The 15,953-nt window shown below is 35.4% G+C and overlaps 1 protein-coding gene across 1 annotated transcript; it reads left to right on the top strand.

Annotated features, from left to right (window-relative positions):
* The first annotated feature begins 10,618 nt into the window (after positions 1-10,618).
* On the top strand, positions 10,619-15,850 carry LOC133778339 (protein HAPLESS 2). Its single transcript, XM_062218229.1, has 18 exons — positions 10,619-10,855; positions 11,072-11,215; positions 11,514-11,602; positions 11,886-11,925; positions 12,019-12,076; positions 12,160-12,220; positions 12,345-12,423; positions 12,555-12,689; positions 12,825-13,019; positions 13,145-13,225; positions 13,308-13,408; positions 13,840-13,957; positions 14,218-14,250; positions 14,342-14,435; positions 14,519-14,607; positions 14,736-14,851; positions 14,987-15,087; positions 15,173-15,850. Exons 1-18 carry the CDS (start codon positions 10,649-10,651, stop codon positions 15,562-15,564), a joined length of 2,133 nt encoding a protein of 710 aa, XP_062074213.1. The 5' UTR covers positions 10,619-10,648; the 3' UTR covers positions 15,565-15,850.
* Positions 15,851-15,953: the final 103 nt, after the last annotated feature.

The following is a 15,953-nucleotide window of genomic DNA, read 5'->3' as shown; positions in this document are numbered from 1 at the left end:
ATAGTCGCGTCAGAAGCAGCTAAGGAAATAGTCTGGCTAAAGAAGTTCTATTCGGATTTTGGTGTTATTCCAGAAATGGATAAACCGCTTGTGTTGTTTTGTGACAATACAGGAGCGATAGCCAACTCGAAAGAACCTCGAAGTCACAAGAGGAGTAAGCATATAGAAAGGAAGTATCACATTATTCGAGAATATGTGGCCAGGGGAGATGTGAAGGTTATGAAGATTGCAATTGAAGACAATCTTGCGGATCCGTTTACAAAGACACTACCAGAAGCTACATTTGATAAGCATATCAAGGAAATGGGATTAGTAGAATTAAGGCATTAGTTTCAATTAGTGCAAGTGGGAGTTTGTTGGGGTTTTATGCCCTAATTAAAACTCAAATTCTTTGTAATCTCATTTTATTATCAATAAAAGAATAGAAATCAATTTTTTGACTTGGTCAATCACTTTGCTCACATGTTTTATTTTCATGATTATTTGTTTAATATAAACTTCTATTAAATCTCGAGCATATAGCTAATCTTATTTATAGTGACGTAATCACAGTGGAATATAAATATGATTATATGTTCAAAATAAGTTAGTCCTAAGATTAGTCAGTGCATAGGATTTACACTGACTTGCCAATCTACGATATGATCTACTTACACATTACAGTGTTATGTTCTTTCCAGAACATTAGCAAAGTAGATAAGATCGGATGTATTTGTTACATCGGACTGGACCGATATTGACAGTTGATAAGATAAGTAAACATACCGTTATTATCTATTCTAGTCATATCATATAGTTGACCATAGGTCAATTCAATCTCAATTCTGAGTGGTTAGTATTCTAACTGATTGTATTATTTGAGTTCTTTAACTTGCTCGTTACCAGCTTACCCTACGGACTAGCCCATACTTACATCTTGGGAACTCGGTAGTATAATTGAGTGGGAATGCTAATCATAGATATGAACATCTATAACTTCTTATGAAGAAGTGAAATGATGGTTTCCTTTTAGTTTGGTTCAAGGTGTTAAATGATAGAGATCTCATTTCAGTAATTAAATTAGTTTACTGAAATATCATTTACAAGGAACTAAGTGTTTTAAGGATAAAATACAATGAGGGGTAAAACGGTATTTTAGTCCTGTCTCATTGTAGACTGTCTATAGAGGATTGAGTGACAATTATGGTTGTAACAATGGATAATTAATAGCGTATCTAAATTTGTTATAGAGCGTTCTATGAATTCAAGAGTGCTATTCCGAGTCTATAGTGGAGTCACGAGGACTTAATAAGTTAGTAAATTTATTTGTTAGATTTATGATAGCTTATTGGAGCTTGATTTCACAGGCTCATGGTCCCCATTGTACCTTGGATAAAATCATCTAGATAGTCTCAATTAATTGATTTAATCATCAAATAGAATTATCAAAGTTGACCAGGTCAATTTTGGATAGTTTCACAGAGTTGTGTAATTTTGAGAAGAAAAGAGAAATTATGGCAGATTTATTAATTAAGATAAATTGGTATCTAAATTAATAAATAAGTTTAAATCAAGGTTCAAATTATTAATAATTAATTTGATAAAGGATTTAAATAATTATTTAATTAATTAAATCAATAGAAAATAATACAGGCCTTTATTTTGAGTCCAATGGGCTTATAATCAAATGAGAAATTTCACGGGCCTATAGCCCATGATAATTTTGACCTAGGGCTTCAAAATGGCTATTATTTTATTGATTTTTTAATTAAATTAAATGGCATAATTGAGTCTATAAAATGAGTGCTTAGAGAGAAGTTTGATAAGTCACAAGTCAGATTTTCTGATAGTTTTAGATTCTCTCTAAACACAAGTCATTTTCTAAGCCACTTTGTTATTTTCTCTTCTTCTCTTTATATCTATCTCATGTGTTGAGAATTTCCCACACTAGTCTAGGTGGTTCTAAGGATACATTGGAAGATTGTGAAGAAAATATAAGATCGGTTCAGTTTCTTGATAATACTCTACGACAGAGAGGATACAAGAGATAGAGAAACTGAAGGAAGGACTCTTTAATTCCGCTGCGTATACTGTAAGTATTCTATTATTTGTTTCTCTTGAATTCAATTTTAGAAACATGTTTTAGGCTATCTCGTATTAATTTGTTTAATATTAGATATACATTAAAATAAATAAAGATCCTGTATAAGCTAATCCAACACATACATGTTAGGAGAATTCTGTTGAGGTGGATGAAAATGTTGTTGTTGTTGTTGTTGTTGTTGTGGCATCGACCAAAGAGGTGGACTTTGAGAAGATATACCACATTTAGGTTGTGATGGTAAATACCGTTGCAGAAGGCTGTCGAGCCGCGACTTAGTTTGTGAACTAGTATGCTGAGGGTTACCAGATGGACCTTGTTGATATCTCAACATCCGAATCTCTTCACGCATTGACTTCATCATCTCTGCCATAGTAGCCATGTCTTCTTGAGGCGTATGAGCAGGTTGGGCTTGTGACTGACTTTGACTTGTGGAGCTGGAAGCTGATTTTTTTCCCTTTCCCTTTACTGTAACTGACTCCTCTTTGAAAGTCAAACCTCTCCCCAAGTACTTTACTCATAATCTCATACTGATCGATCGACAAGGAATCAGTAGCAGATCCAGTTTTAGATCCCTCCGTCGGTCCTAGAGACTGGCTTTGAAGCCGTGCCCTCTCAAGCTCTTCCGTCATTTTTTCCTGTTCATGAAAAGTGTAAGAAACACAACAGTAACATTGTTTAATGAAAATAATAACAGAAAAGTTTAAACTTACAAAAGTTTCTCGAGCTATGTCGTTGACAAAAACTTTTGTCGATCTTCTCAAATGGCTATCTTTCCAAGTATCAATAACATGCTCATTAGGGTTCGCTTATACAAATGTAGAGATAATATGTTAGAATGTATAATTTTGTTAAATTAAATTAATATTTTTACTTACAAATTGGTGACGCTTAGCTGCCAACAATTTTGTGTCTTGCGTCAATGCATACTTCATTTCTTTTCTGTTTTTCTTGGATCGCGCAATAAATTTTGGGCTAAAAAACAACTGAACAATATCTTTCCAACTCTCCTTGGTGCAATGGTCAGGTGGGGAAATGAGAACACTCTCCAAATCTTCTGGCTTAGAGTAATATTTTTTGAAGTGAGTATGTCTGATGTTCTTTCTCTCAAAATATCTTTTGCGCATCTCTGTATAGATAGTTTTCATAACTCTCTCGAGTTCTGGATGACCATCAACATTATAAAAATGCTACATTAAAAAAATAACACGTTAGTTTAGTTTGTAAATGATTATAATAAAAAATTTAGACCATAAGACTTGTTCTAATTTTTTACCTTCATCTTTTGTATGACTTGATCATTAAATTGTTGAGGTACATTAGCAAAATCCAAGTAATGTCCTGGCAAGAACAAGGTGACTTGGAGGCCTATCTCGCGGACAAAAGCTTGGTCCTCCAAGCCAACCACTTTGTCCGTCCTAGGATCAAGCTGAAGATCTAGTGGTTTCCCGGCATTCCGCCTTCGAATTTCAAGTGGTGTGTTATTAGCCAGGCCACGACCCTTTCTTTTCGGCAGTTCAGCTATCCACATTTTCAACCATCACCAAAATTTGAAATATTAACATATATTAAACATTCGTTGAGCTTGACTTTCAAGCTATGAACAAAATTTGAAAATTATTATTAACCTGACTCGCAGGAAGAGGGTACTCTACTAGGATCTGACCGGTCTAGACCACCACCATCTCCATCGTGAGAGGCAGCTATATCAGCTGACATTGTACTTAAGAACAAAATTTATTAGTTAGTTTTAGATTATTAGTTAGTATCAAATATCACCAATGGAAATGAACAAAATGATTACAAGTCTTATCTATTATATTTTAAATGATTGTCTTTATTACAAAAATATAAAAAACTATGTAGAATAATCACTATCACTTTCATCATTAATTAAATTGACATCAATCGGAGACACATGATTAACATCATCTTCACAAAGATCAACTAGAAATTCATCTTCTTCATCGACTTCTTCTTCTCCTAAGTCGTCATTTATGAAATTATCATCAATTGATCAGTAGGTGAATTTTGTATAGTACCAATATATGTTGCAGGTTGATGAGATTCCATAACCAACTAACCGAGATCCACGGTCAACACAAAATTTGATGAGCTTGTGTCATGTACAACATCAACATCAGCTTCATCGTCCTCGATGTCCCAAATTTGACGATGATTGACAATCCTCAACAATTTTCCAGTGTCGACCTCTAAGTAGATCATCGAGATAGAATACTTGCTTAGCTTGACTAACAAGTATATACGGCTCATCTTTGTACCATTCGCCACTGACGTTTATACTAGTGATATTATTTTCAGTGATTGTTTTCTTCTTGCTTGGATCAGTGTTAAACCATTTGCACTGAAACAATGCCACTGAATATGCACCAGTGAAAGATAACACCAGTACTTCTTGAAGCGTGACATAATAGTTAAAACCTTCTGTTTTGGCAACAGTCACTCTACTATTCTGTGTGGTGCGCTTTTGATCTCGGTCGTATGCGATAAATCGAACACCGTTCACTATACAACCTTCGTAGTAGGTTGCCAAGTGATCTGACCCAGATGCTAAAACTAGCAACTCATCACCATTCTCTAAAGATCCAAGCTTGTGCAACTCATACATCTAAATAAATTAATAAACCTATATTAGAATGACAAAAATATCATTACAAAAATGAAGGTTTAAAAATAATCTCATTTTTACCTTCTTATGAAACCAATGGCGAAAATTTTTCTTGTGTAAAAAATTATGATCACCATTTGGGTATTTCAATTTGATCTCTTCTAGGTGTTCGCTGTAAATTTGAATAGTTTTACTATATTAGATAAAACAATTTGGAATGAACATAAATTTCACTTTAACGGGAACAAAATTACTCTAAGTAATCCTGAATTTCGGGTCTAAGTAATCCTGAATTTTGGGAGAATTGTCAAGTATGAACCATTCAGCCATTTCACGAGTCGCGCGGTCGAGAGGCTTGAAAGTTCCCTTTGTTAGAGGACGACATTGAGATTGAAACACAGAAAGGTGTCGTGGGACATACACCTCATCTTCATTGCGATCAAGACGGTTAAATTTTGTTTCAACCCCTTTGAAATACATCGAACAAAATGTCAAAGCCTCATCTGCAACATAGCCTTCAGCTATCGACCCTTCAAGACGAGCTTTATTTCCCACGTAGTTCTTCAATTTTTTCATGTACCTTTCAAAATGATACATCTACCTCATAAATACCGGTCCACCCAAAATCGCTTCTTCCGGCAAATGTAAGACCAACTGAATCATTATATAAAAAAAAGCAGGAGGAAAAATCAACTCCATCTTGCACAATATCAGAATAAGGTATTTTTGTGCTTCCTCCATATCTTTAATATTTATAGTCCTCGAACATACTTGCTTGAAAAAATTGTGCAGTTCAGAAATGGTGATCGATATATCTTTTGGGAGAAACTTGCGAACACCCACTGACAGTAATCGTTGCATTATAACATGACAGTCGTGAGATTTCAACCCAAGGATATTTGTTTCATTCTCTATTACTTTTTTGTTCAAATTTGAACAAAAGCCATCTGGAAATTTCACTTCTTTAATACATTGACAAATTGTTGTGTCTGAGCAGGATTTAACACGTAAGGAGCATGCGGCTTCATCAACTTTCCATTCTCATCTTCATAAATCCACAATGATTCCCTTACTCCCATCTTCTTCAAATCATATATTGCATTAGTGGTGTCCTTAGACTTATCATTGTCCAAGATTGTGCCGAGGAGACTATCAGACACATTTTTTTCGACATGCATGACATCAATGTTATGTTTTAAAATATTTGTACACCAATAATCAAGCTCGTAGAAGATGCTTTTTTCCCTCCAATTTCTGTCTTCTGCAACTCTTCTGCATTTCACACCTCCAAACTGCAAGTGTTTTCCCGGAACTTGGGGTGGAAGGTTGTTCACTTGTTCTAATATTTCCTCACAAGTAAATCGTCTCGGAGGATGTCTTCCCTCAATTTGGTCGTCAAACTTAGTGTCCCTTCTAATTCGATGTGTGGTGGCAAGAATCTTCTGTGACCAACATAAGATGTCTTACCGATCACTCGAATGGAAGATGTCTTCATTACACGTGAGACAAGCTTTGTATCCCTGACCACTCCATCTAGACAAACTACTTCGAGCTGGAAAATCATTAACTGTCCATAAAATGGCTGCGCGCAGCTTGAACATAGTGTTGGTCATACTATCTTTCGTAACAACTCCGTTAACCCACAACTCCTTCAACTCATCCACCAATAGTCTTAGAAATACATCTATGTCCTTACCTGGTGATTTTGGACCAGGAATAAGGATGGTCAACATGAAATTATTGTCTTTCATACACAACCAAGGTGGAAGATTATAGTTCGCCAACACCACAGACCACATGCTGTATGCTAGGTTCATGTTGCCAAATGGATTATATCTATCAGCAACTAAGCCTAAACGAACATTCCTAGGATCACTTGCAAAAGCATGATGATTGGCATCAAAGTTCTTCCACACCGTCCCATCCACCGGGTGTCGCATCACCTGTAACGCCCTACCTCCTTAGAGCCGTTACTAAGTGAGTTTAGAAATGTGCTTTCATCTCGCTAATCGAGGTTTTAGACCAAACAGTGTAATTAAGCTATAAACAGAGAGAAAACCTTAAAAATATTAATTTCCATAGAAAACCACAAAAGATTTACACTTGGGATCCCCAAAATACAGTTTAGAAATGTTTACAACATATTAATTAAACCAAGTCGACTAGACGACAAAATCAGAGTTTATCTACAAGCATCTCCCAAAAACCTCTGGCCGTGGCGGCCAGGCTGGCCAAACATGTACACGCCGCCTCACGCCTGCTGTACTCATGGTTGGTTGATCACCTCTGTACCCTTTACCTGCACCACAGAGCATCTGTGAGCCGAAGCCCAGCAAGAGAACCCACAAGCAGATAACATATGCAACACATACATCAAACATATAAACATGCCACCAATGGCTAAACACGTACGACCTAGCCGTCCCAGGCATTTATCGAGCCCTGGGCTCGCGGACCATGCCGTGAGGATATCCCAGGTATCCTTCTAGGGACCCGCCCTAGCAACTCGCACTCCACGTGCTCAGCGCTGCTCCCGGTCCCTTGCCGTTCTCGGCCTCGCACTCAATGTGCCCAACGCCGTTCCCGGCCCTCCGCCGTTCTCGGTCTACACCGTTTCCGGCTCAAGCCGACCATTCACGTTATAACTCACAAACCATAGCAAGCAAGCATGACATTCTAGCATAAACAGATAAGGGGTTACGCCCCACAGTTCTAACATATTGGGCTCGGCCCTGCATACCAATCCATACAATCACACTGGGCTCAGCCCTGCATATCAGTTCATTCAAACACATTGGGCTCAGCCCTGCACACAAGCTCTATGGGAACAAGGTTCTCTTACCTGAGTTCCGAGCTTTCTGAGCTCCGATATCCCGAGCACAGTCCTCTAACGTGAGCCTCGCCGAACTCCTAGTCACAACACAAAACAATATCCAACCATCAAGTTCTAACTCAACAAATAACCTCAAACCATAACCCTAACCTCCGGGACCTTGAATTCTATCACTCCGGTTGATAAAATTCATCCCGAACCTTACCCTTTAAGTTCCCAAGTCAAAAATATCATTAGAATCCTCAATGACACTAAGGGCCGCGGCCCCTCCCCCTAGAGCCGCGGCTAGCCTCAAAACAGAGGCTAGCTCTCCACTAATCAGCACGCGGGCCGCGACGCGCTCGAACTCCCTCAGCCTCCCATGGCTGCGCGCGCATGCGGGCCGCGGCACACCCCTCCTAGGGCCGCGACGCTCCTCGCTGAACCCAGAATTCTTCATCAATTTCCCATCTTTTCTTCAAGCCAACCCTCACCAAAACTCACCTATCTAACCCAGGTATTAAATACATATAATCCAGCACAGAAACAACATCAAAACCTCACCAAAGTGTACTCCAAAGCTTAGCTAAAACACCCAAAGATTAAGATAGCTTAGCTACATGCAATCCTCTAAAACCAGCAGAAAATTAAAGACCAAACCTTAGTGTTTAGATCTTACCTTGCTGAGCTTAATCCCAGAATTTTGATCCTCAATCCCAAAGCTTCAAGCTCCTAAAGCATCCCAGTTGATATCCCTTCAATTCCTTGATAATTTCTTTAAGTTTCCTCTTGAGTTCCACCTTAGAGAGTGTAAGAGATAGAAGAGTAAAAACTAACTTCAGTTCTTAGGAGAGTATGGGTCGGTTTCTCAAGGTTTCTAAACTGTTCCTTCATTAATTTGTTTTATATAACTTAAGTCCAAAGGTTACCTCAAGGCTCGGGGTACCAAAACGCCCCCGAGGGAAAAAATGGTAAATTCCCCAAATATTCCCACCTAGACATTCTCTCCTCAAATATATCTCCAAATATTTATTTCCATGTCCCGATAATCCCATAGTCCAACTAATACCCGAGTTACCCCTTGACTGCCCCGAGTCCGAATTTCAACCCCGTTGTGACTCTCTGGCTAACCGCTCCTCAGGACTGTCTCGGATCGTGCTGCACAAACATTTCACATACATATACAACATATATTTCATTTATCACATTTATGCCCCCAATATCCAGACGGGGCCCACATGCACATTTAACTCAATTAAACATGCATCATAATTATATATACACATAAATTCACATATAAGCAAATTAATCCACTTATTGCCCTCCAGGCACACTAATCAAGGCCCTAAGCCTGATTAGCAAATTCGGGTCGTTACATCACCCCATCATCTTTCGATTTCCCAATGTGGTGCCATAGCATGTCCTTCGCTGTAAGCCTTGAACTGTATAGTCTTTTCAACCAGGGTACTAATGGAAAGTAACGCATCACCTTATGCAGCACCTTTTTTCCTTTAGTTTTTTCAAAAGTAACCTATTGACTACTTCCACAAACTGGACATTCCTCTTTATTTGCATGCTTTTTGTAAAATAGGCAGCAATCATATTGGCACACATGAATCGACTCGTATCCCAACCCTAATTTCTTCAATCTTTTTTTAGCCTCGTAGTACGTTGATGGAATTTTATTTTCCTTCGAAAAGGAAAGCTTTAACATCTTCAATAATTCATCAAATATGTTGTTAGGAATCTTCCCTCTAACTTTCAAATGTAATAGCTTAGCTAAAAAGTTAAGGGAAGAAATCCAATCACAACCAGGATACAACTCACCTTCAATCTCCTCAAACAACTCGTCGTAATACTGACTCGCGCCGTAATTATTGTCTACTTGCTCAGTTGTTGGTAAGAGGAAGTCCTCCACTATGGGAATCATCTCGTCAACTTCATCCTCATCAACAACATCTAGTTCCATTTCCCCATGATAAATTCACCTCTCATAACCTTGATAAAAACCCTTATCGAATACGTGTGCTTCGACAACAGGTAAAATTTCAAGCCTATTATTTATGCATTTGACACATGGACACCTAATTCTTCCATGAGAATCCTTATGTTCCGAGGCCATTGTCAAAAAATATTGTAGACCATTCTAATATTCTTGACAAATACGATTTCTTAATGTTGTCCAAGTCTTGTCAATCGCCATCTAAAGTGTTATAAGAGTGTGTGAGTTTTAGTAATGTGAATAAGAATGGATCACAAAATAATTTTGTTATCATTTTTGAAATCTTATGTTAGTTTATGATGTTTTATTAGATAATGTTATTTATAAACAAATTACTATTTTTTCTTAAAATAATTTATTATTTATTTAATTAATCATTATTAATTTTTAAAACTTTTATTAAATAAAATTATCAATTTCTATATTCAAATAATTTAATACTAGTTAATATTGGATAATGTTATTTAATAAACAAAATAATAATTTTTAAAAATAATTTATTATTTATTTAATTAACCATTATTAATTTTTAAAACTTTTATTAAATAAAATTATCAATTTCTATATTCAAATAATTTAATACTAGTATTAGATAATATTATTTAATAAACAAATTAATAATTTTTCTTAAAAGAATTTATTATTTATTACTAATTGATCAAACTTTTATTAAATATAATTATCAATTTCTATATTTAACTAATTTATAACTATATTCAACCTTTTTAAACACAATTTTCTAGTGTCGGACCCGCCACTATTACGTATTAGCAGCGGACAGTCTACTGCTAATAATGTGTCGATCCGTCCTTAATACTTATTATAATAATATTTGATAATATTTAAATTCATATTAATATAATTAGTAAAAAAATTAAGATTATGTATTATTATAATATTATAATATTTTATAACATTTAAATTTGTATCAATAGATATTAAATATCTATTCTTGTACTGTATATACTTAAAGAGATATATATTTCATCATTATATTTTGAAAGGGAGAAGGAACCGTTAGTGACAGTTTTTTGAAGGTATCAACTTCTAAGCCGCCAAAACCGTGCTCTGCTTTTTTTCTTCATCCCTTAAATTGACTCATCAAAAAATCAAAGGGAAAAAGAAATGAGAATCCGAAATGGGTTTGCATTATTACAACATAATCGTGTGTTGTTAGTGATTTGGTTTCTGGGATTTCTTGGAGGCCAAATTACGTTTGGGGTTCAGATTCTTTCCAAGTCGAAACTCGAGAAATGTGAGAAGAATTCTGGCTCTGATAACTTGAATTGCACCAAGAAGATTGTTCTTAACATGGCTGTTCCAAGTGGTTCGGTAAAGTCACTCTTTTTTTCATACTTTATTTCATTACATTTCACGTGCTTGTTGGAGTGGAAAACGACTGTGTTTAAAGATATATTCAATTGGTTTAAAAAACTTACCTTGGTAGATTATAGTTATTTAGTGAAAAAAATTGAAGTGGGATCAGTCTTATTCAACAGATATTTTCGTCATATATGTATTTATATATGTTGGTGTGTGTAATAATAGAGTGGGGGAGAGGCATCAATTGTGGCTGAAATAGTAGAAGTGGAAGAGAATTCAACTCAAAAGATGCAAACTTTGAGAATACCACCGGTTTTGACAGTCAACAAATCTGCTGCTTATGCCATTTATGAGCTTACATACATTCGAGTAAGTCAGCTTTCTTGTTGACACTTGTACTAAATACCATTTTGATAGTGAGTTTTAGTGGTGTCAATGATGATAATCATGTGTTCGATTATTTGGTTCTGAGAGTGAAATTATAAGAGCCCCACAAAAGATGTGGAAATCTTACCAATTAGTTTTGAGTTGGAACTTGTATGAATCTTAACATTTTGAATTTATTTCTTTTCAACCTATTCGTATACTTGGGATGTTCTGTTTGGTATTGGACTTTGTGATTTAATCGATGTGTGTGAAATTTAATAGCAACCGCTCATTTTTCCAGGACGTGTCATATAAACCGGAAGAGTATTATGTTAAGACACGCAAATGTGAGCCAGAAGCTAGTGCAAAAGTCGTGAAGATATGCGAGAGGTAAGCAAGTGATTGATCTTTCTCCAAACTTGACTGCTAAAATCTTTTCATTGTTGCTCCTGAATTTTCTTTATCCGCTTAAAAACTGCCAGGTGTGCACACCTTTGTGGTCAATGAATGTATTAGAAGCTGCCAAAGTATCTGCCTGGTGGCTTAGTAGTTGTTACTTTTGAGTTAGAAATATGCCAAAGTTGTATTTCTTTTTCCTTTTCCACGGATGAAGAGGTCATTATTCACTAGAACTGTCAAATGTTAACTGGTTGGCTTGTTTAATTTGTTGTAGGTTAAGGGATGAAAGTGGTCACATAATGGAGCATACTGCGGTGACAGTTCTAACATATCTGATTTCATTTTTGTTTTAGAACTTCAATTGTATTTTATATGGTTTGAGCCTTTCTTCTTTCCTCTGTCTGCAGCCAATCTGTTGTCCTTGTGGACCCCAGCGCCGGATGCCTTCATCTTGTGGAAATGTTTGTAAGTCCCTTTTGCTTATGATTCAACATTGTTGAGTTCATTTTCACGAGATTAATGACTTTTCTATTTTTTTCTCTCGTTAGTTGACAAGTGGATGAAGGGAAAGGCTAATACAGCACATTGTGTTCGTTTCCCAGGTGATTGGTATGGTCCTTGCACTACCTTCTTTTTCTTGATTCATGCTGCAGTTGAGATCATTGAGAGATCTGGATACAATTTGCTTCATACTAATTAGTACTATATAAGTGATATTTTTCAATCCATTTAGGTTCCATGTTTTTAGTATTGGTCAGCGATCACTGGGATTCAGTGTTAAGATTCAGGTGAAGACAGGATCAAAAGTTTCGGTATGTTTTTTAATAACATAAATTCCTTTCTCATGTACAAGTTTGCTTTGATTTACTGCATTTAGTTTTGCTTAGCAACACATGTTTTGACTAGCTGAGAAAGACTGTTTGGACATTTATTATATTACCAGGAAGTGTTTGTAGGTCCTGAAAAAAGAACAGTTTCATCCAATGACAATTTTTTAAGAGTTAATCTGATTGGAGATTTTTCTGGGTACACAAGTATACCATCATTTGAGGACTTCTACCTTGTAGTTCCTAGACAGGTACACATGCACTTCATTGTTATACTTGTAAGTAAATAAAACGAAATATCCACTTACTTGATGTATTTGAATATAGAACAACAGTTGTTTTGTTATGATTATTATGTGAGGTGATGTCTCTCATTTTTATGGAAGGGTGGCTCTGATCCGATTCAGAATTTGGGAAAGAACTTTTCTATGTGGATGCTTCTTGAGAGACTCAGATTTACCTTAGATGGGCTTGAATGTAACAAAATTGGTGTTGGTTATGAGGCTTTTAGTGGGCAGCCAAACTTCTGTTCTTCACCTTATTGGAGTTGCCTGCATAATCAATTATGGAATTTTTGGGAGGTTAGCATGTATTAAGTTGGAAAAATATATGGTTTCATGTTCTGATTTACATCACTATGTGACTTGGTTTGAGGTTTTATAAACTATATGCTGATAAAGAAAGATAACTTGAATGTAAATCACAGGCTGACCGGAATAGAATTAGAAGAAAGCAGTTGCCATTGTATGGTATTGAAGGAAGGTTTGAAAGAATAAACCAACATCCAGTTATGTCTTAGAATCTATACTCATGTTCTTTAGGTTTTTATTTAAGTGATTTATTAAACCTATTTATTTATTTTGTGACAGAATGCAGGGGCTCATTCATTTTCCATAGGTGTTACTGAAGTTCTCAATACAAATCTCTTGATAGAATTAAGAGCTGATGATGTAGATTATGTTTATCAAAGGTTGATTTTTCTTTTAATATTTTTAAGTATGGATGACTTATTATAAAATCATTGATTGGCCTGCTTATAATCAAACTTTTAAAATGGATTAGCATATCTATTATAAACCATTTTCTTCCACAAATTAACTAAATAAAATACTAGAATATTATGTATAAAATTTTCTATGTATTTTGGAATGGAGGCCAACTTGTCATACTTTTGCATATGGGAGAAGCTAGTTTATAATATTTAACGTCTTTCATTTCTTTATTGGGGTTTTTTTTTCCCTTTTTTTCTCAAGAACGTGATCTCTTATACTAGTGGAAGATCTTGAATGTTATGTTGACATATATATAAGTTTGGTAGAGATTGATTTCAGTAGTGATGGAATCTCAAAATGCTTAAATTATTCTTTCTTGTTTCATTTTGTTTGCTGACTCTTTTTTTAGGAGTCCTGGAAAAATAATAAGCATCAATATACCAACATTTGAGGCCCTTTCTCAATTTGGGGTTGCTACAATCACAACTAAGAACACTGGCAATTTGGAAGCATCGTATGGCTTAACGGTATCCATGTCGATTGTCTTTTTCTGTCCTACTCTACATAATATTTTAATAGGAAACTGACGTTTTTCATTTAGATATATAGGAACTATTACTTGTTTACACATGGTCAATAAATTTTGAAGGATGTACCAAGTGATTGGCTATTCTGCCATTGAGATTCAGTGTTTTACTTAAAACTCAACTCAAATGAATCAAGTCTCTTTGAAGAACTATATTATAACTTTCATTGTAATGATTGGCTAATATTTTCTGTGTTGCAGTTTAATTGCTCAAGAGATGTTATCCTCATGGAGGTATACTCTAATAGAAATTTGTATGCATATTTTGAAAATTTGTATCCTCATTTGCACAGAAAATATTTTGATGAAGAATACTTATCTACAGGAACAATATTTTATCATGAAGCCAAAAGAAGAAATGATCCGATCATTTAAACTCTACCCTTCAACAGATCAAGCTGCAAAATATTTCTGTGCAGGTAAAGACTTATACCAGTGTTTAGAATGATTAAGGTAGCAATAAGAAGGAGACTTAAGACTGATGACTTTTACTTAAATGCAGCTATACTGAAGGACTCTGATTATAATGAAGTAGATAGAGCTGAGTGCCAATTTTCTACAACTTCAACTGTACTTGACAATGGATCACAGGTATAATGGCAGCTTTTAAACTTTGCCTTTTAGTTTTTTCAAACATGAGATAAGAACATAATATAAAAATTTTGCAACTGATGCTTGTATGATTCTGTGAATGACTTTATGTAATAAATATGGTGCAGAGTACTCCCTTTCATCCACCAAAGAACACCATAAATGGTTTCTTCGAATCCATTGAAAGCCTCTGGAATGAACTGTGGAAGGATTTGAAAGATTTCATTACTGGACAAACTTGCAGGTATACATATCTTACTTTGTGTGAATTACTAGAGCTTCAAGTGTCACCTTCTTTTTTAGTCATAAACAAGGTTTTTCCTTTTATCATCATCATATTTTTGCCAGGACTTAACATGTATCTTCATTTGTGTGGTAGAAAGAAATGCTATGGCTTTTTTGACTTTAAATGCCACGTTCAATACATATGCATGAGTTGGATTGTGATGTTCGGACTACTTTTGGCAATCTTCCCAACAGGTAAACAAACTATTTTATCACCAGAAAATTAGACTTCTAAGTTTTGAAAAGGATTACTTGGTAACAATTTCCTTTTGAGTTTCAGTGTTTGTATTACTGTGGCTTTTACACCAGAAAGGTTTCTTTGATCCAATCTATGATTGGTGGGAAGATCATTTTTCTGCTGATGATCAGAATACTAGAATACACAGAATTCATGTGCATCATCACCGTATTCATGATCAGAAACATCACAGGAAAGAATTGAAACATCACAAGCATGGAGTTCAGCGGAAGCGGCGAATCATTCACAATGATCACAAGCACAACCATCATGAGAGGGAATTAGATTACAATTACCATCTTCATCATGTTCACAAAGAAAAAGACAAGCATGGGCGTGTTTGGAGTTCAAGTGTCGTGCAGCATTTTGATGACAATATAGGGAAGCACAAGAGGAGAAAAGAAAGAGAGACAGATAGAGGATACTTAAAATGACAAGATATGAGGAAATAGAGGATCACATACACACTCAACTCAAAGTTGAAAGATGATAAAACCTTTTGATATCATATGATGAATGCATCACTCACTTCAAAGCAACTATTACAAAGCTTCATTTTAATTTTTAATGTCCACTAAAAAAAACCCTTCTTTGGTATTTGAAGGTTGTTACTTGTTAGAAGGGTATCTGAAAACATGAAGTACTTGGAAACATATTTGAAGAATAGCTCTTTTCTGAGAGTAAAAGATAATAGAAATATAGATGTATTATTATATATCATTTACAATTATTGTTACAGGTAAAATTTCATTTTCATAACTTGTTTTATAAATCTCAAGTTTAGAATATCATGATATGTTTGATAGGAAATAATATGTTGATT

Source organism: Humulus lupulus, chromosome 5 (genome assembly GCF_963169125.1).
Source record: "Humulus lupulus chromosome 5, drHumLupu1.1, whole genome shotgun sequence".
NCBI lineage: Eukaryota > Viridiplantae > Streptophyta > Magnoliopsida > Rosales > Cannabaceae > Humulus > Humulus lupulus.
The sequence above is the reverse complement of the archived record's forward strand: the minus strand, read 5'-3'. Positions and strand labels throughout refer to the sequence as shown.

Coding starts and splice junctions, on each gene's coding strand:
- LOC133778339 (XM_062218229.1), top strand. CDS start 10,649: ATGAGAATCCGAAATGGGTTTGCATTATTACAACATAATCGTGTGTTG. Junction 12,690..12,824: donor ACCTTGTAGTTCCTAGACAG/GTACACATGCAC, acceptor TTTTTATGGAAG/GGTGGCTCTGATCCGATTCA. Junction 13,409..13,839: donor GTAGATTATGTTTATCAAAG/GTTGATTTTTCT, acceptor CTCTTTTTTTAG/GAGTCCTGGAAAAATAATAA.